Here is a 20,879-nt window from a genome sequence, read left to right as displayed (position 1 = left end):
AACCGTAATAGATTGCAGATCCAAGTTCAAGCCCTGTACCAATATTTTTTGCTGTAGTTATGGCCCTTTCTCAGAATTAACTGCTTTCCAGACTTTTTTCACTGCTGTTTGCTACATCAATTTGTTACTTGGTACATGACTACATGCATGTATGTGCTTTTATCATATTGGATTACAGTTATTGAGCTTGAAGCCTGTGTCAAATATTTCTTTTTTTGCTGGAGTTATAGGCCTTTGCACATTGGAAATGCTTATAATTACCTTAACTGTTTTCTATACTTTTTATGCTCCTGCTTGCCACATCAATTTCTCTGTTTCCCAGGTGTTGGTGTCCCAAAACTTTCAAGGGTCAAAATAATATGGAGATATTTTGTAACTTTTTCAAATTTTACCATGTTTTGGTCTCGACATGTTTTGCATCAAAACTCATTTCAAAAATATTCCAAGTCCATAAGAATAAATTCAATGCCACTCTTATTTCGTATATAATTATTAAGTATAGGTCGAGATATGAGAATTGAGTGCGGGAAATATTAAGATTTTTTTCAAAATTTTCGCATATTTTGTATTCAATTGTTATAGGACATGAAATCTGAATTTGTTGGTTACTTTTAGAATTTGAATCCAGTTAACACATTGTGAAGGAAATCTGTCGATTTATATTTTATAATTTGTATCCTAATATTAGGTTTCTGAAATTTTAGTATAGGCATTATATAATGGCTACGCTGGAAAGCATCACAATAATAATTGCCCTTTGTTCGTTTGAAATTCTCACAATTATTTTCCGGATTTTTTTTTTCCACTTCTACTTGCAACATCAAATTGTAACTTAATATATTGTATGTGACTTTGTCATAATGGATTAACAGTTAAAATCCTGTATCAATACTATTTTACTTTTTCCCTGACTTACAGCCCTTTGCACATAGGAATTTCTTATTGTTAACTCTGTTTCACTACCACTATCTACATTAACATTTAATTGGATACTTGACTTTTTCTTGATGGATTACAGTTGGAGTTTGATCCTCATGTTAAATTTCATTTATTACTTGAGTTATACCACACAGAATATATACCATGCTCTCATCAATTTATAACCTCAGACATTAAAGGCCCTCAACCAACCAACCAGCAACAGAAAGATAATGCTTTTCATATATATGGTGACCATAAAAATTCCAAAATGATACCCCCTCAGTAGGTGCAGGCGACACATCCCCTTCAGTTTCTAGATCGTTATATGTACCTAGTTCATTCTGTGGAACACAATTCCACTATGAAAAAGCTCTTTGTACTTGTTGTTATTTCCCTTGCAAAATATTAAGATTTCTTACAACTTCTGTTTGCATCAGAAGATTTCAGCATTTACAGATTATATTTTACTTTCAGCACCACTAAATGATCCTAATATTTGAACTAAAATTGTAAAGACCATTTTTGTAATATTCAAAGTGTCTGCCATGGAACAAAGTGATTGATGCTCATTGTGACCTGCTTACTGTTACCTGCATTTTATCTCCAAGACACCATAACAAGTCTTGTTACTATAACACACTCATTGCTACAACACAACCTGATCTATAGGTAATGAAACAAATAACCAAATCAACTTGTATAATTTAAATTTAATGATGTTCAACAACAATCAACACTTTCATTGTCTTCACTGATTCCTGTGAATTGTTAAGCATGATTTGACAGCACCAGAGCTTCACATTCTCTTTAATATGTCAATCCTTGGCTTTAAATGACCTATTAGCCTCTTACTGAAAGTCATAATCGATCACATCAAGGCCGTAAGTTATACCAGCTGTAACACATTACCTGGTCGATTGGCCTGTCACGGTCACAGTCACAGTTACTCGGTAGCAACCTGCGAAATATTACATGGTCCACTGACCAGTTAGAGATATTAAACCCATTGCTGGGTCCTGCTATCTATGGTAGGCCGACATACGCTTGACCTTGACAAGGTCACTCTGTAACATGTGAAAAGACTTCTTGAGTGTGGGTAGTTCAGTTAGTGTGTTCTGTACGGTTGTGCAGGAGTTATCTCCTCTTCCTGTCTCTGCAGCCTCCAGAGCTGTAACACAGAAATAATAATTATAAAATAATCTCTGGGATACTAGTACTGTATGTTGAACTTTGAACTATGCACTGACCTGTCAGGATTTATAACCAATGACCTGCTGATATCTGACCTATGACATACATATAATGCTATGATCTTATATGCAGACAATAACCTATCACCTCTATACAAGCTATTATATGTAATTACTAATGACCTATAAATTTGATCTGTATGTCATTTTTACCTACAAATTGACCTATGACCTAACAATATATGTAAAGGTGTCACAGTGTGCATGCTGATTGATTATAATAAGACTTTTTTGGGGGTCGATGACACTTTGAGTCACAAGACTCTTCTTCCTTCTTATCAATGTACAATACTAACAACCTACTGCTGGTACATACTGACTTATGACCTATATATTTACTTATGACCTATATACCAACTTATAACTTATATATTGAGATTTATGATCTAGATACTGACTTATGACCTTTGTACAAAACGATGTTCTGTTTTACCTACAGATTGACCTATGACCTAGCGATATATATTAAGGCATGTGCATGCTGACTCTGGCTCCTGGCCTATATTATAAACTATGATTGTAAACTGACCTGAGACTTGTTCCTCAATCATGTCAAGTCGCAAGTCAATTTGACCTTGAACTCTGAAAATGTGTTGAAGGAGGTTGTTCTCACACTGTTGGAATGGGTCCTCCTGCTTCAACATAAAATAGCATCATTTTAAATATTCACTCTGTGAATATCAATTTTGTTGACATGTTTTAAACATATACAGATATAACAAATAGTGCTCAATAATTAATCTCTTAGTAAATAAATTTGTGGCACATGGCAACACGCCTTCTAAATTAAATAATATGTAGCTGCAACACTTCTTACAAACAGAGCCTACTCACCTCCACCTGAAATTCATTCACAGGTTCTTCCTTCACTGGTAGCTTCACTGCCTGCCCAGTTAACTCTGGTTTCCTATCTAATGTCTCTCTGTCTGTCAATTGACTTCCTGTTGTACTGGTTTCTAGGGCCTGACTCGCTGTTGATTGACTCCCTGTTGTACCAGTCAATAGGGACTGATTCGCTGTCGATTGACTCCCTGTTGTACTGGTTTCAAGGGACTGACTCGCTGTTGATTGACTCCCTGATGTACCAGTCAATAGGGACCGACTCGCTGTCGATTGACTCCCTGTTGTACTGGTTTCTAGGGACTGACTCGCTGTGGAGTGACTTGCAGTAGACTGACTCACTGTGGATTGACTTGATATGGAATCATGTGATGTAGACTGACTTTCTGTGGGCTGGGAAACTGTAGATCGGCTCGTGGACAAAGTAACTGTTGTGGGACTTATTTCCTTCTCAGTTGACTCACTTTCTGTAGCTACTGTCAGACTGTCTTTATCCCCACCAGTATTTGTCTCAGAGACCACATCAGGGATACTTTCTCTGTGTTGAAATGTTAAAGCACTTTCACTTGAAATCTCAGAAATGTCTACAGGTTCAGTCTTAAGAACGAGGCCAGCACTACAGCTCAGTTCTGTTGGAGTACTGTGGTTGAGGGTGGAATGAGTTTCACTACGTAATCCTGGCAGTGATTGGTCTTTTTGTGATACTACAGACTCTGAATGTGATTTTGACTGGTCTACTTTGGAATGCAATGCTGTGTCTGACTGGTTCATATCACTATCTGTCACAATTGATTGGTTGAAGCTGCCATGTCCTGTGTCCTCAGGACATAATTCCTCACTGTCCAGATCTGTGATCCACATCTTGAGCCGCGGATGACTAGGATCTCTGTAATAACAAGATATTTATATCACAGAAAAACTTTTCTACGACTTTTTGTGTATATTTTAATCTACAATTGTCATGGAAAATATGAATCTGAAATCAGGATATGGAATTAAATGGAATATGTGTTCTATATGTAGAGTTATCTGTGTCATTTAGATTTAAACCACATACACAGAGTGGAATCCGCTTAATATGTTGTGTCATTGATTTAACTCACTTTGGTTTATATTTAGATTAAATATCAAAATACAAATACTCAACTGATAAAAAAGATATGTATTTAATCATATTTTAAATAATAATTTAATATGCTAAAATGTTGGTTTTTTTTTTTAAATTCTAACTGAAAACAAACAATATCCAGTAGGGTTATTTTTTTTTTATTAGATAGGTGTTGTACTTACACACTGTCTCAGAACACCTATAGATAATAAAGGTTATGCCACAAATTTTTTAAAAGCCTGATCACACACACCCTACTCCTCAAAGACAAAATACCATTCGCAAGCAACAAGGATCATCTTTACACAAGAAAACAAGCCCACTAAATTTTTTATTTTTATTTTGAGTACCATGCTCACTGGTATGTACAGTACTTTTGTGAAAGATGACCGAATATACAATGTTATATACTCAATATCTATATTGCCGACAATGGCAGGTGTAGTCTACGATCACGCGAGTGAGGTACGTAAATATGTCCGTGTACAAGCTTGACAAGGTGTAGACTACGCTGATAGTGGTCACGCACGGCCGAAGATCAACTCCGGGACGAGGTGACATAAACATGTTTGCTTAGAGAAGTCAGCTCGTCACGTACATTCACAACAGTACTGATGTCACAGGAAATGCATCCTAATAGTGACCGTAATATATACAATAAGTCAACCAGGGAATGGTTTCCTTATTAAGACCACTATTACCTCATCTGTCAATACACCAAATTTATAATCATTATATATTGTGTGTATTGACAGACGAGGCCAGTGTACTAAAATAGTTATTACCTGGACAGTTTGATTTCCTCCTTGAGACTGTGTAGCACTGTGTTAATGTTGTGGATATCGGATACCAGACCACAGGTCGCCTGGATGGTCCCTGTTCTCCGAATATCACGCTCTTGATAGTTCAGAAATCCAAACTTGGTCAGAATTCCATGTTTGATCCAATCTTGTTCATGAATGTATCTACAGCTTTCTCTCACACCTGTAAACAAATGTTCAAATAAACAAGAAATCTAGAATGATGTGTTCTGGTCATTGAAAGTTTCTTATTATTTATTTTCTTTAAATTTGAAATATAGAAAATGTTAGTACATTCAGATACAGCGATACCATCTCACATATGGAACTCATGCCTGTGCATTAAGCACTTCATACCTTGATATATTGGTCAGTTGAACAGCCAGAAAAAAACATTCTCTTACAACTCGGTAAATCTTTGAAGTAATATATTTACGACCAAGAAGAATTCCACAGAAGTGGATGTGTCGCCTGCTCAGCATGTTGGGTGATTATGAAAATATATATTTTTCACATCAAGAAATAATGTTAAAAGTACCAGGTAAGCAAGACCAGCATCACTCAAATATGATCGAAATTTAGCAATACAGAGCAGGATCTTTCGGGGACCTTGACCTTTGATCTTCAGATATGAAAAGCAATCCCAAGCAAGCACCTTTGGTATAGGAAGTTCTCCATGAAGTTAAAATTTGATCCACCCAAGGGAACAAAAGTTATTGCATGGAAATCTCTGTGCGGACGCTCCCGACACTGACATAGTGATACATTGAACCTATATGTCTCTTTGCAGGCGACACAAAAATGACCTTGGCCTTTGTCCCCTGGACTCAAAACAATCAATACGCTATAGTGCATAGCCTTACGAAACAGAAACAGGTAGATGTACCAATACGTTAGGTTTGGTCAACTATCATTTCCTGCTGAAAACAATTTTGCTATATGACCTGAACAGTAGATCTCGAATTTTGACCTCTGAATCTAAAAATGAGTCAACTTTGATTATTATACAGTGTAGCAATAGATCTTTTACATCCATACAAAGTAGTCATTTGTATTTTACAGACAACAAAGCATCAACTCAAAACAACCTGAGCAATAACTGAACTATTTGAAAACAGTAGAACACTGCATATCCTCTACAGGGACACAATCTAATTTGTGCCATTATGATGTTCTTATTATATATATGTGATGGCATAACAATATGTAAACTTACGGTGTGGAGGGTAGCTTTTGTTTTGATATGTCGTATACAACAATCTACTGTATTATAATTGTCTTAAGCTTGTTCATCATTTTACCTGTCGGGTCTGAGCACACAAAACAGATGTATTTCTTAGGTAAGGTCTCAACGGTCAGGTCAAAACAGACAGCATGCTGCCAGCACAGACAAACATCACACTGAAATATAGAAAGAATACCTTAACCACTGTAATGTAGAAAGGTTACTTTAACCCGGCCTCCTCAGACTCATTACATCATACAAACATCACACTGTAATGTAGAAAGGTTACCTTAACCCGGCCTCCTCAGACTCATAACATCATAGACAAACATCACACTGTAATGTAGAAAGGTTATCTTAACCCGGCCTCCTCAGACTCATTACATCATACAAACATCACACTGTAATATAGAAAGGTTATCTTAACCCGGCCTCCTCAGACTAATTACATCATACAAACATCACACTGTAATGTAGAAAGGTTATCTTAACCCGGCCTCCTCAGACTCATAACATCATACAAACATCACACTGTAATGTAGAAAGGTTATCTTAACCCGGCCTCCTCAGACTCATAACATCATAGACAAACATCACACTGTAATGTAGAAAGGTTATCTTAACCCGGCCTCCTCAGACTAATTACATCATACAAACATCACACTGTAATGTAGAAAGGTTATCTTAACCCGGCCTCCTCACACTCATTACATCATAGACAAACATCACATTGTAATGTAGAAAGGTTATCTTAACCCGGCCTCCTCAGACTCATTACATCATACAAACATCACACTGTAATACAGAAAGGTTATCTTAACCCGGCCTCCTCAGACTCATTACATCATACAAACATCACACTGTAATGTAGAAAGGTTACCTTAACCCGGCCTCCTCAGACTCATTACATCATACAAACATCACACTGTAATACAGAAAGGTTATCTTAACCCGGCCTCCTCAGACTCATAACATCATACAAACATCACACTGTAATACAGAAAGGTTATCTTCACCTATCCTCATCATCAGGTCCTGTTGTAATCAGTAGGGCTAACAATTAACTCTTAACACATAATTATATACCTGGGTGGTGAGGTTATCAATTAAAGTTCCATAAATTCTATTAATACATTATGTTGACACAACTGTTAAATTCTATCTATCACATAACTCATGTTATTGAGAAACAAGAAATATCTTTAAAAAAGATAAACGGCATAGTTTTAATGCTGGTAGATATAATGTAAAACTGCTTTGAATCATTTTTGGTGATAATAAGACAGCATTTGAATCAGGAATATAATTTTATTAATGTGTCGTTTGAAAAGATACATCCACTTATTCAGCTTGCATTCAATCTTAACTTTGTTTCGTTTTTAGCTGCATATCTGCATTTTGCATCTACCGCTACATTGACCAATCACATACTTCATCTTGACCAGTAACACCACCTGTCGCGTCATATCAGGGGCCAAAAGAATATTATACGGCTATGCCGAAAAAGGCATTTTTTTTTTTTTTTTTTCAAATTGTGTGTGACATCATTTAATAGATGTCACAATAGTGTTATAACTACACAAGTGCCTTACAAAATGTATGACCTGGACATACAAAAATTGTACAGTAAAACAGGCCAGTTATGTGATAAAATATCATCCCTAATAGACTTCTGACAAATTTGGGTTGTCAGTTTTCTTTCTTGCTTTATTTCAAGCCAGGACATAGGTTGTCTCCCTTGTTACACTGGGGTTTACCTGGATCATGAGTCCATTTTCCTCATTAAACAAACAGATACAGTTGACCACCTCGTCCTTGCTAAGCTCATCCTCCGTCTCTATGGACTCCTCGGTTGCCGTGGTATCCTGGCTACAGGTTCTCTGGTGTTTGAGGTCGACTGTTTTGACATCAATATCATCTGTTTAATATCAAAGCAAGTTGTCTGTTAAGTTACTACTAGCTGAACTTTCATGTGACCAACATCATCCAAAATTCATTTTTAATCTTGAAGGCAAATTATTTCCCCTTCAATTCCAGATTCATGAAGTTAAAGCCCTTAGAGAAGTATTGGCGTTGCCATTGGCTAAAATTTGAGCATTTATATTTAGATTCAATATTAGTTTAGACAAAGGGACATGTTTTAAGTCTTGTATGATAAAATTAATTTTAGCATGACTCACAACTTAAGAATCTCCCCCCATCAGGATGAGATCCCTTGTCTGACCCCTTAGGGGATTAAAGATAATTTATAAATCTCTTCCCTAACAACAAGATCATCCTGTGAAAAATGTGAGACACTACATGTTAAGATATACCTTCCACAATATCCACAGTGACACAGTCTTGGACATCGGGTGTTGAAGGCAGGGCTCCACTGTCCAGCGGGTGTGTTTTACTGACTGGTGTTGTCTGTTTGGAGGAAGAGGAGACATCTGAATCTGTGGAACCTGTAATGTGAGAATAATTGAGAGGTTATACAGTCAAACCTGCTTGAATGGTCACCTTGTCTGTGGTCCGCCCAATGGAAAATACTATGTAATTAACTTGTGATCACCTGTCTAATGAGGCCAGTGGTCACTAAAATCTGGCCCTAGTTGTTATCTCATCCTGTATTTAGTGGCCATTGTTGTGTCCGGAGGTAAACAGCCAAGATGATCACATAACCAGATTTAATATCCATAGTCTTGCCTTAGGACACGGCCGTGGCCATTTCTCAGCTTCCTGAGATACACAAACCTACACTAGTATGGAGTGTCTAAACATGCACCTGATCTTAACCCAAGGTTAGGTGGCCAGTGCTCTAATTAACTGAGCTATCGTGGCCCCTCATTAAAACCTATTAGGTATGTACTTACAGACACTGGTAGTCTTGCGACGTTTGCATATGTACTTACAGATACTGGCAGTCTTGCGACGTTTGCGTATGTACTTACAGACACTGGTAGTCTTGCGACGTTTGCATATGTACTTACAGATACTGGTAGTCTTGCGACGTTTGCGTATGTACTTACAGACACTGGTAGTCTTGCGACGTTTGCATATGTACTTACAGACACTGGTAGTCTTGCGACGTTTGCATATGTACTTACAGACACTGGTAGTCTTGCGACGTTTGCGTATGTACTTACAGATACTGGTAGTCTTGCGACGTTTGCATATGTACTTACAGATACTGGTAGTCTTGCGACGTTTGCATATGTACTTACAGACACTGGTAGTCTTGCGACGTTTGCGTATGTACTTACAGATACTGGTAGTCTTGCGACGTTTGCGTGCAGGTTGAGGCAAAGTTGGCTTCTTGGTGCCATCACAATGATAATATTTGATGTGACTGTCTAGAAGATTCTCCTTACGGAAAGCCTTGTTACAACCTTCAAACACACACTTGAAATGATTATGGTCCTGTTCTATGATGAAGGCTTTCTTGGGTACTCCAGTGACAACAGGAGGGACAGCCCCTTGAGACTGAGGCTGTGAAGCAGGAGATATACTCGGAGACAGCTGGCTCACAGGAACAGGTGCTACTGGGATGACAGAAAAAACACATCATTTATTCCACTTTTTATACCTAAATCTTAATTTCAATAATACAGTATCTCTGTTGTACTAAAATTTTTGTTTTTAATTTCAAGATAGATAAACAGTAAGTACATTTGTAGGAGAAAGTAAGAAATTAGAATCATGGACCTTGTATGTGTACAAGGTTGGGGCCCCACAATTTATATATGTTACATATTGTATCAGCCAAAGTTAGAATCGTCATCTGTGATATGTACATGGTTGGGGCCCCACTATCTATATATGTTATCAGCCAATATTAAAATCGTCATCTGTGATGTATATACATGGTTGGGGCCCCACCATTAATATATGTTATCAGCCAATGTTAAAATCGTCATCTATGATGTATACATGGTTGGGGCCTCACATATAGGTTGTTTTATAGATATACAGATAGTTAACTGTCAGTGTAAAGGTTGCTGTATTTTCTGACTTATTTCAACATAGTTTAACCTAACTCTCAGTGTAGAAGTTGCTCTTACAACAGACTTATTTTTACAGACTTGTTATGTCTGTATACCTTTCTCCTTTTCCTTGGAGCGGCTTCGTTTCCTGACCGGCGTTCCCTCGATGACCTCAGTCTGTGACTCACTAGTGCTGCTGGTCTCCGATATAGATGGGGAGGCTGTGCGCTTCTTGGCCTTTTTCTCACCTACATAGGAGGTAAGAATGACTCTAGTAAAGTCCCCATATTAAAGCAATAAAAGACAATTGAGCTGATAGATGTTAAGGAATCAATTTAGTGGAATTGGTGTCTGTCATGGTACTTCAGACCTTCATTGTAATACCAATAGCATGGAATGATATCTTTTATATATATATCACAGTACATCATATAATTATGATAATGGTAATACTGATAAATAATGGTAATACTGGTAAATAATGGTGATACTGGTAAATAATGGTGATACTGGTAAATAATGGTAATACTGGTAAATAATGGTAATACTGGTAAATAATGGTAATACTGGTAAATAATGGTAATACTGGTAAATAATGGTGATACTGGTAAATAATGGTAATACTGGTAAATAATGGTGATACAGGTAAATAATGGTGATACTGATAAATAATGGTGATACTGATAAATAATGGTGATACTGGTAAATAATGGTAATACAGGTAAATAATGGTAATACTGGTAAATAATGGTAATACTGGTAAATAATGGTGATACTGGTAAATAATGGTGATACTGGTAAATAATGGTGATACTGATAAATAATGGTAATACAGGTAAATAATGGTGATACTGGTAAATAATGGTGATACTGGTAAACAAGAGGCCCAGGGGCCTTAACGGTCATCTGACTCTAAATTAAAAACCTTATATAATTGTAGTATGTATTCTCTGTAGCAAGTATATAGTGGCACCGTTTGCCATGGTGGCCATCTTGGATTTCTGACCGACCCAATCAATAACAACACTTGGTTAGGGCCATCTCAGGATCATTTCTGGTAAGTTACAGCTGAATCCCATTGGGGGAATTTGAGAAGAAGTTTAAAATAGGCATTGTTCAGGATAACCATGATTGCACAATCATGTTACAAATGGCCGCCATGGCTGCCAAGTCAATGATTTTATGAGGCGGAAAAATATTAACACTTTGTTGGCACTCCTTCCTTAAAATCCTCACCAATTTCCAACTCAAAGGCACCAGTGGAACTAGAGAAGACGTTTAAAATGTGTTTTTCAAGATGGCTGCCATGGTGGCCATCTTGTATTTCAGACCAACCCGAAAAATAACAACACTTGGTCGGCATCATATCAGGATCATTTCAGGCAAGTTTCAGCTTAATAGCACTGGTGGAACTGGAGAAGAAGTTTAAAATGTGTTTTTCAAGATGGCAGCCACGGTGGCCATCTTGGATTTCGGACCGACCCGAAAAATAACAACACTTGGTCGGCATCATATCAGGATCATTTCAGGCAAGTTTCGGCTTAAAAGCACTGGTGGAACTGGAGAAGAAGTTTAAATGTGTTTTTCAGATGGCGGCCACGGCGGCCATCTTGGATTTCGGACCGACCTGAAAAATAACAACACTTGGTCGGCATCATATCAGGATCATTTCAAGCAAGTTTCAGCTTAATAGCACTGGTGGAACTGGAGAAGAAGTTTAAAATGTGTTTTTCAAGATGGCGGCTATGGCAGCCATCTTGGATTTCGGACCGACCCGAAAAATAACAACACTTTGTCAGGATCATATCAGGATCATTTCAGGCAAGTTTCAGTTCAATAGCACTGGTGGAACTGGAGAAGAAGTTTAAAATGTGTTTTTCAATATGGTGGCCACGGCGGCCATCTTGGATTTCGGACCGACCCGAAAAATAACAACACTTGGTCGGCATCATATCAGGATCATTTCAGGCAAATTTCAGCCCAATAGCACTGGTGGAACATGAGAAGAAGTTTAAAATGTGTTTTCAAAATGGCGGCCATCTTGGATTTCGGACCGACCCGATAAATAACAACACTTGGTCAGGGCCATCTCAGGATCATTTCAGGCAAGTTTCAGTTTAATAGCGCTGGTGGAACTGGAGAAGAAGTTTGAAATGTGAAAAGTTTACGCACGGCGCACGACGCACGGCGCACGACGACGGGTCAGATGACCTAATAATGGTAATACTGGTAAATAATGGTGATACTGGTAAATAATGGTGATGATACTGGTAAATAATGGTGATACTGGTAAATAATATGGTTACAGCAGTACAATTGTCTTTCTGCTATGAGCATGCTTACGTTTGACGACAACTGCTGGGCCAGGAACGACATCAACGTTAACACTGACCACAGATGTAGGATCTGGTTTCTGTGGGAGGGGCTGCTTTGGAGTGCCAGGCAGAGAGTGAGATGCTACAGAGAAAAAGTATTGTTTATATCTTATTCAGATTTTTCAGTGGCTTTCACTTACTCAAGAAATATTTTTGTGAAATACTCCTCCCTCTACAAAATGACATAATCCTAGAGAGTGAGATGCTGCAAAGAAAAAGTATTGTTCACATCAGAATTTCCATTGGCTTTCATTTACTCAAGAAACATTTTTGTTAAACACTCATTCTCCCTCTGAATGAGATGGAACTAAATGCAAAATTTTTCCAAAAAATTCCTAATTGAATGATTATTTTTTAATCAGTTTTGACTGCAAAGTTTTGATGTTTGGGCCAGCACAACTTTTATGCAAACTCTCACCATCCTAATGATGACTGCATAGGTCAAGTCCGCAAAACCTCTTAATGAGACCACTTTCTACATGTCAATGTAAGAAAAAATTAAGTTGGATGCTCTCATTTGACTGCACCCCATTGATATCTGAGCAAAAAAAGTTTTCCTACAAAAAATCATAATCTTATTCACTACATAATTTGATATTGGATTTTTTGTATGTTATATCTCCATAACAACAAGAGGCCCAGAGGGCCTGAACCACTCACATAGTCAGTAAGGAATTGTGGCAAAATAACTATTTTCAATCTTCATGTTGACAATATCAATAATGTTTGATACAATATTTCTAACAAATCTTCATGTTGACTGTAATATATCAATAATGTTTGATACAATATTTCTAACAAATCTTCATGTTGACTGTAATATATCAATAATGTTTGATACAATATTTCTAACAAATCTTCATGTTGACTGTAATATATCAATAATGTTTGATACAATATTTCTAACAAATCTTCATGTTGACTGTAATATATCAATAATGTTTGATACAATATTTCTAACAGAGGCAATTTGATTCACTGATGTATTGTCCAAGTCGGTTAGTGGTATTGAAATTCTAAAAATAACCTCTGTTGGTGCTCTTATTAACAAATCAAACATAATCAATGTGAAGCCCATTATTAAAATTAAGTTATGTGAAGCTTGATGTTAAGTATTTTGTTGATCCTGTGTAGTATACATAGTGTACATGATCACATATTTAATATTTCACAATGGTGACCTTGAAAACAGGCTAAGGTCATTTGTATGCTTTATCTTTATAGCACTCAATCCTTGTTACCTGCTGAAAAATATTATGCATATAGTTTGTCTAGAACTTGAAAAGAAGAAAATTGAAGTTTTTAATATATCTTACACCTGTGACTTTGAACACAAGTCAAGGTCATTGATATGAGGAAATTTCAAGTCATCCCATAGCAGGAACCTGCTGACCAGTGATAAGTACCTCAGGGTCTTTTAGAACTTTAGAATAAACACTGGAGGCATTAACACCTGTCTTTGTGCTAACCTGATGATGTAGTTGTTGGAGAGGCCGGGACAGGCGCAGGTTCCGGACCTACCACACTAGGGTAGCTGGTTTGGTCACAGGTGGGATCAGAGGCTTGACTTCGACCTGTAAACAACACAGACACCATGATGAGCATCTACCTGGAAATGATACGACACAGACATTGTAACAATTCTACCAAGGAATTAAATATTGAAGTAGATAATGGTCACTTGAATTAAAATTTAAGATACCAGACATTGTGTCACCTACCCAGGAATCTAACATTAACGTAGACATTTTGACATTATCATTCCAAGAATAACATTTAAATGCCAGACTGAGAATGACATCAATTTATGAGTGACATGAGGACATTGTGACATCAACCTTTGCATGATATAGAATTCTGTATCATGATATGTACACTCTTTTTGACCTATACAGTAAAACACGTTTAGTAAGAACACGCTTATAGCGATTTTATGGATATTGCGAACTGATTCCGATTCCCCAGCTATTCTCCCTCTTACTTCTATGTAATTCTGTAATTATATTCAGTGTTTTCATTTAGAACCGGTTGCCGGCCAAATTGACCGGTTAGAATGGTGATTTGGCCGGTTCAAGTGACTTAATTCACTTTTTAAAAAATGTCTAAAAACATATTATCGTAAACCTCAGATACATGTATACCTGTTACTATTAATTTGTAGCCTTTTACAAATATTTTTATTGAAAACCCTGTATAATAATATTGCGAATTTCACATAGCGAAATATTGTCTATAACGAACCAATTTAGCGGTCCTGTCGGCTGAAATTCCATGTTATTTTAACACTATAGTACGAACTCATCTCCGAAGACGGAGTCATGCCCTGGTGATCAAGACTGTGTTATCGATAGGCACCCGAGGGCATGTTTCAGGGTATATATTTGTACGGCTATTGAATCAGTGAGTTATGTTTTCGATGACCTCTGAATAAAGTGAGTTGTTTTGTCGATGTTTATGTCAAGTTGTTAATCCATTCTTAGATGTCTAATTAGTGTGTACACAGTACATGTATGCTTAGCAATGGCTTTATCATCAAGCGATTGAGAGCTAGTGAAAACGAGGCTTCCGGGGTAAAGGTCACTGCGACCGATTTCGTCAGTATTGATGCAGATATTGTAAAAGACATTAAGAACGTTTTGGACAGTGAAGACGAGGAGAAAATAGAGACAGAGGAGGAACATTCCGTAATCAGTGGTGCTACGGCGAGTGATTATTTACACGAGATAAGCCATTTTCTGGAGTCCCAAAATGATATGTCAGATGTTTTTAGTACTTTGTACACACTTGCCTCACACGAAAAGTTTCGGCAGAAAATTATAACTGACTTAAAATAATTGAATCGCTTTTATTTGTACTTGCTTGTAATTTTATTTTAATATTTTCATACAGCGAAGTTTTTAGGAAAAAAACAATAAAATTTGTAATACACGTAATATGAACTATCAATATAACAAACTGATTCAGTTGGTCCCCTTGGGATTCGTTATAACAATGTTTTACTGTATGTAGCTTGACCTCTTCCTTATTGTATTACATGTTGTAGACTGCTACTGTATACATTTTTCTGTATATAGCTTAATTCTAACTTCAGAGATAGGACCTAATAATCTTCAAATTTATTACAGTTTTATAGTTACCTGTAAATACTAGTAATTTACGCTGTTTAACCCTTACAGGACAGAATTTAACAAAAGATGGCAGCCTAGATATTAGGTCACCGTCAGGTAAATAAATCCTACGTATATCAACATGTTCAGTAACCCACAGACCTCACTTCTGTGTTCTGTGTTACTGATGATACTTTATCAGCATGGTCAGTAACCCACTGTCCTGACTGCTGTGCTTGGCCGTGGGTGACCGTGGGTTACATACGATACTATATCAGCATGGTCAGTAACCCACTGTCCTGACTGCTGTGCTTGGCCGTGGGTGACCGTGGGTTACATACGATACTATATCAGCATGGTCAGTAACCCACTGTCCTGACTGCTGTGCTTGGCCGTGGGTGACCGTGGGTTACATACGATACTATATCAGCATGGTCAGTAACCCACTGTCCAGACTGCTGTGCTTGGCCGTGCCTGACCGTAGGTTACATACGATACTATATCAGCATGGTCAGTAACCCACTGTCCTGACTGCTGTGCTTGGCCGTGAGTGACCGTGGGTTACATACGATACTATATCAGCATGGTCAGTAACCCACTGTCCTGACTGCTGTGCTTGGCCGTGGGTGACCGTGGGTTACATACGATACTATATCAGCATGGTCAGTAACCCACAGTCCTGACTGCTGTGCTTGACCATGGGTGACCGTGCGTGACCGTAGGTTACATACGATACTATATCAGCATAGTTAGTAACCCACTGTCCTGACTGCTGTGCTTGACCATGGGTGACCGTGCGTGACCGTAGGTTACATACGATACTATATCAGCATGGTCAGTAACCCACTGTCCTGACTGCTGTGCTTGACCATGGGTGACCGTGCCTGACCGTGGGTTACATACGATACTATATCAGCATGGTCAGTAACCCACTGTCCTGACTGCTGTGCTTGACCATGGGTGACCGTGCCTGACCGTGGGTTACATACGATACTATATCAGCATGGTCAGTAACCCACTGTCCTGACTTCTGTGTATGACCGTGTGTTACTGATGATACTATATCAACATCAACAAATAACTTATGTGTATATAATTTTATGTTGATGACGACTTTCATGCAATACAAAAACGTACTTCACAACACCAAGTAAGTGACCTCTCCCCTCATCTTTCTGTCATAGGGCTAAATAAATTAAAATCAAAAAAGGAAAAAAACATTCCCAGGAAAAAACATGATTACCAGCTTGTAAATAAAACCCAAAAGTTCTGAGCATCTATCATGTAACTAAAACATCTGTGCTGGTTTTAATGAATTACCAGTAGTTCAGTACATTTTGTAAGATTTTTTCATGCGAGTCCAAAACAATGTTTTCCAAACTTTTTAAGGAATCTAACACTACGAGACAGAGTGTGCACTCAAAATTTGAGTAATTCCTACTGGAAAAGCATTGTGAGAGAAACCAAGACTCAAAAAAATGACTATGATTAAGTGCCTATTAAAAGAGAAAGATGACGAGGTCAATGATACCCCTGACCTTAACCCCTGACCTTTAGTGGAGTCCTATCAGCAGTCTCCCCAGTGTAAGGTGAGCCTGCTCCACCAGATGAAGACTTCACACTTACAGAGTCCGAGTCGGAACGTTCTCTTCGTGCAAAAAATGACCCTGCTACGATCAACTTCTTCTTAGATACAGTGGTACTGGCACTGCGTTTCCGTACAATGCCCGTCTCTTTGTTTCGTTTTCCGGGCTGACCATCTGTCGTCTCTCTCCTTTTCTTTTTTGTGCCCTCTGCTGAAGGTCTTTTCCTTGGTGTCTGTTTTGTGCTCTCTTTCTGCTGCGGCTTTTCCTCTGTGATTCCAGGTTCTGAATTTTGAAGCAGTCATAATACATCATTCAGGGCAGGCAAATAGAGAAGTCTTTTAACTTCCTTCATTTATCTACTCATAAAGAAAATTTAGCATATCCTCATGTGGACCTAAACTGTGAATAATTTATGTAAAAATACACATACTTCCCTAAACATTTGTTAGTGCTATAGTGCAATAATTGTTCAGTATACACTATTTTCAGATATTGAAAATAAAACTAAATTTCATGTTAATTTTACAGGGAAAAACGTTGTTAGAAAGGTAATGCAACATTTCATTCAAATATGGTTAACAAAATGTGTCCAAAAGCACAAATTCATAGTTTTAAAGAATTATTTTTCATTTCACTTTTCAATATTAGCTGAGAACGGTAGTGTATTAATAACAAGAGATCCCAGAGGGATCTTGGCGCCCACCATTGAATGATCTTTATAGGTTCTATGTCAGATTGATCTTTTCTCTACTTTTCCCTTCCTCTAAGTCTTACTAATCTGTGTAAATTCAGAAACAGCCCTCTAGTACTTTTCAAACAAGGGGAACCTATATATATAAAATTTAAGATTTAGCGATAATGGCTGTCTGTCGGCCATGTTGTTTTCGGATTGGTCCCAATATGAAAAACTAGGCACTGAGGGGAACCTACATATGAAATTTGAGAAAGATCCCTTCAGTACTTTCTCAGAAATAGCGATAACAAACTTCAATTGTCAAAATCCAAGATGGCTGCCTGTCGACCATGTTGTTTTCTGATTAGTCACAAAATGCAATATGCATAACTAGGCACCGAGGGGAACCTGCAAATGAAATTTCAGAAAGATCCCTTCAGTGCTTTCTGAGAAATAGCGATAACAAACTTCAATTGTCAAAATCCAAGATGGCTGCCTGTCGGCCATGTTGTTTTCTGATCAGTCTCAAAATGCAATATGCATAACAAGGCACCAAGAGGAACCTACATATGAAATTTGAGAAAGATCCCTTCAGTACTTTCTGAGAAAACAGCGATAACAAACTTCAATTGTCAAAATCCAAGATGGCTGCCTGTCGGCCATGTTGTTTTCTGATCAGTCTCAAAATGCAATATGCATAACTAGGCACCGAGGGGAACCTGCATATGAAATTTGAGAAAGATCCCTTCATTACTTTCTGAGAAATAGCGATAACAAACTTCAATTGTCAAAATCCAAGATGGCTGTCTGTCGGCCATCTTGTTTTCCGATCGGTCTCAAAATGCAATATGCATAACTAGGCACCAAGAGGAACCTACATATTAAATTTGAGAAAGATCCCTTCAGTACTTTCTGAGAAATAGCGATAACAAACTTCAATTGTCAAAATCCAAGATGGCTGCCTGTCGGCCATCTTGTTTTCCGATTGGTCTCAAAATGCAATATGCATAACTAGGCACCAAGAGGAACCTACATATTAAATTTGAGAAAGATCCCTTCAGTACTTTCTGAGAAATAGCGATAACAAACTTCAATTGTCAAAATCCAAGATGGCTGCCTGTCGGCCATCTTGTTTTCCGATTGGTCTCAAAATGCAATATGCATAACTAGGCACCAAGAGGAACCTACATATTAAATTTGAGAAAGATCCCTTCAGTACTTTCTGAGAAATAGCGATAACAAACTTCAATTGTCAAAATCCAAGATGGCTGCCTGTCGGCCATCTTGTTTTCCGATTGGTCTCAAAATGCAATATGCATAACTAGGCACCAAGGGGAACCTACATATGAAATTTGAGAAAGATCCCTTCAGTACTTTCTGAGGATTAGCGATAACAAGAATTGTTTACGGACGGACGGACGGACGGAGGGACGGACCACGGACCACGGACGCAGGGCGATTTGAATAGCCCACCATCTGATGATGGTGGGCTAAAAACTAGAACTGTCGTCCAGAGGGCCAACTCATACCCCCGCCCCACCACCGCCCCTCTGGTGAAGATTTTCCAACAAAAACCTGTTTTTAGTGAAGGGGTTACTACGGCAACCTAAATTTATGGTTGAAAAACTTGAATACATATGTACACATTATGAGTCCCTAACATTCCTGTGTATTTCAAATGAAATCGGTTGATAGCCATATACGAGTTGTCCGAGTTGTCTTGACAAAGTTTTCCACAAGAATATGGGTATTGAAACCTGGTAACCATGGAAACCAAAAATTCTGTAGAGAAATATCATACATGCACATTTACATATGGTCCCCATCACTCCTGAGTAGTTTGACTTGAAGCAGTTCACAGGTTTATGAGGAGTTGACTGGACAAAATTCCCCCTCACCCAAAAAACGAAGTGTAGTGACCTGGTTAATTACAACATGATATAGATTACGCACATCTACAATGTATAAGGGTTATTGCCATAAAGTTTCATTGGAATTCCCTCAGTAGTTTAGGAAGAGTAGCCGGTACATCGTTGTGTCTACAGACTCACCCAAAAAACGAAGTAGAGTGACCTGGTTACCATAGTAACCACAAAATTACAACATGATATAGATGACGCACATCTATACAATGTATAAAGGTTATTTCCATAAAGTTTTGTTGAAATTCCCTCAGTAGTTTAGGAGGAGTAGCCGGTACATATCGTTGTTTCTACAGACGGACGGACAACCTGATTCTAGTATACCCCCCTAACTTGCGGGGGGTATAATTAAGCAAACCTCATTTCAATGTAAATAATACATTAAAAATATTACATATTATATATATATATAGATAAATATTGATTTCCCTCACTCATATCCAGGGATTGAAGTCATAAAAATTATTATAAAGAATGTAAAAAACTGTTACAATGTCCTTCTTACCTTATTCTATCTCGAACATAAGCCAACACTTGCAGTTTAGTAATTCAGAATGCTAATTAATGCTATTTCATTGTGCTACAGCAATAACAATAAGTCTGCATCCTACTTTGAATTTGAGCTGATGTTTTACCCCCCCCCCCCCCCCCCCCGGCTTATTACAGTACAGATGGCAGATTACAATAGGACTCCATATTAAACAAGAGGCCCATGGGCCTTAACGATCACCTGATATTTGAAATATTTCAGTTAATTTAATTGACCCTTTTTGGCCCTGCCCATCAACCCCTAGGGGTCAGTCAGGGCCAACATGTGTATACCATTAAGCTGTCATCCAATGCTGATAATGTTAACCAAATTAGAATGAATTCCAATAGAAATGAAACAAATCATGGTCAAAAATGTGATTTCCCAATACAAACTATAGTAAAATTTACCCCCTCCCCAGAGGCAAATGTGTGACCCCAGGGTCATAAAATTCACAAATTTAGTAACGCACCATCAGACCCTTCCATCTATGAAGAGTATTTGATTCTACCTTATTTGGGTCTTGAGAAGAAGATTTTTGAAATTTCAGTTAATTTGACCCTTTTTAGCCCCGCCCA

At 37.8% G+C, this 20,879-nt stretch overlaps 1 protein-coding gene across 1 annotated transcript in view; it reads right to left on the bottom strand.

Moving 5' to 3' along the window:
- Positions 1 to 1,614: 1,614 nt before the first annotated feature.
- The window catches only part of LOC117316294 (PHD finger protein 20-like protein 1), a 32,625-nt gene continuing 13,360 nt past the window's right edge, over positions 1,615 to 20,879 (bottom strand). Inside the window, exons 9-20 of the mRNA XM_033870833.1 lie at positions 17,136 to 17,459; positions 13,954 to 14,058; positions 12,453 to 12,566; positions 10,226 to 10,357; positions 9,390 to 9,668; positions 8,460 to 8,591; positions 7,902 to 8,062; positions 6,221 to 6,320; positions 4,905 to 5,103; positions 3,006 to 3,897; positions 2,701 to 2,806; positions 1,615 to 2,089 (exon numbers count right to left, since the gene is read on the bottom strand). Of these exons, the coding sequence (XP_033726724.1) occupies positions 1,941 to 2,089; positions 2,701 to 2,806; positions 3,006 to 3,897; positions 4,905 to 5,103; positions 6,221 to 6,320; positions 7,902 to 8,062; positions 8,460 to 8,591; positions 9,390 to 9,668; positions 10,226 to 10,357; positions 12,453 to 12,566; positions 13,954 to 14,058; positions 17,136 to 17,459 (2,693 nt within the window). The 3' untranslated portion in view covers positions 1,615 to 1,940. The remainder of the gene's footprint in view (positions 2,090 to 2,700; positions 2,807 to 3,005; positions 3,898 to 4,904; positions 5,104 to 6,220; positions 6,321 to 7,901; positions 8,063 to 8,459; positions 8,592 to 9,389; positions 9,669 to 10,225; positions 10,358 to 12,452; positions 12,567 to 13,953; positions 14,059 to 17,135; positions 17,460 to 20,879) is intronic.

Source organism: Pecten maximus, chromosome 18 (genome assembly GCF_902652985.1).
Source record: "Pecten maximus chromosome 18, xPecMax1.1, whole genome shotgun sequence".
Classification (NCBI taxonomy): Eukaryota; Metazoa; Mollusca; class Bivalvia; order Pectinida; family Pectinidae; genus Pecten; species Pecten maximus.
Note: the sequence above shows the minus strand (reverse complement) of the source record. Positions and strands in the feature narration are given on the sequence as shown.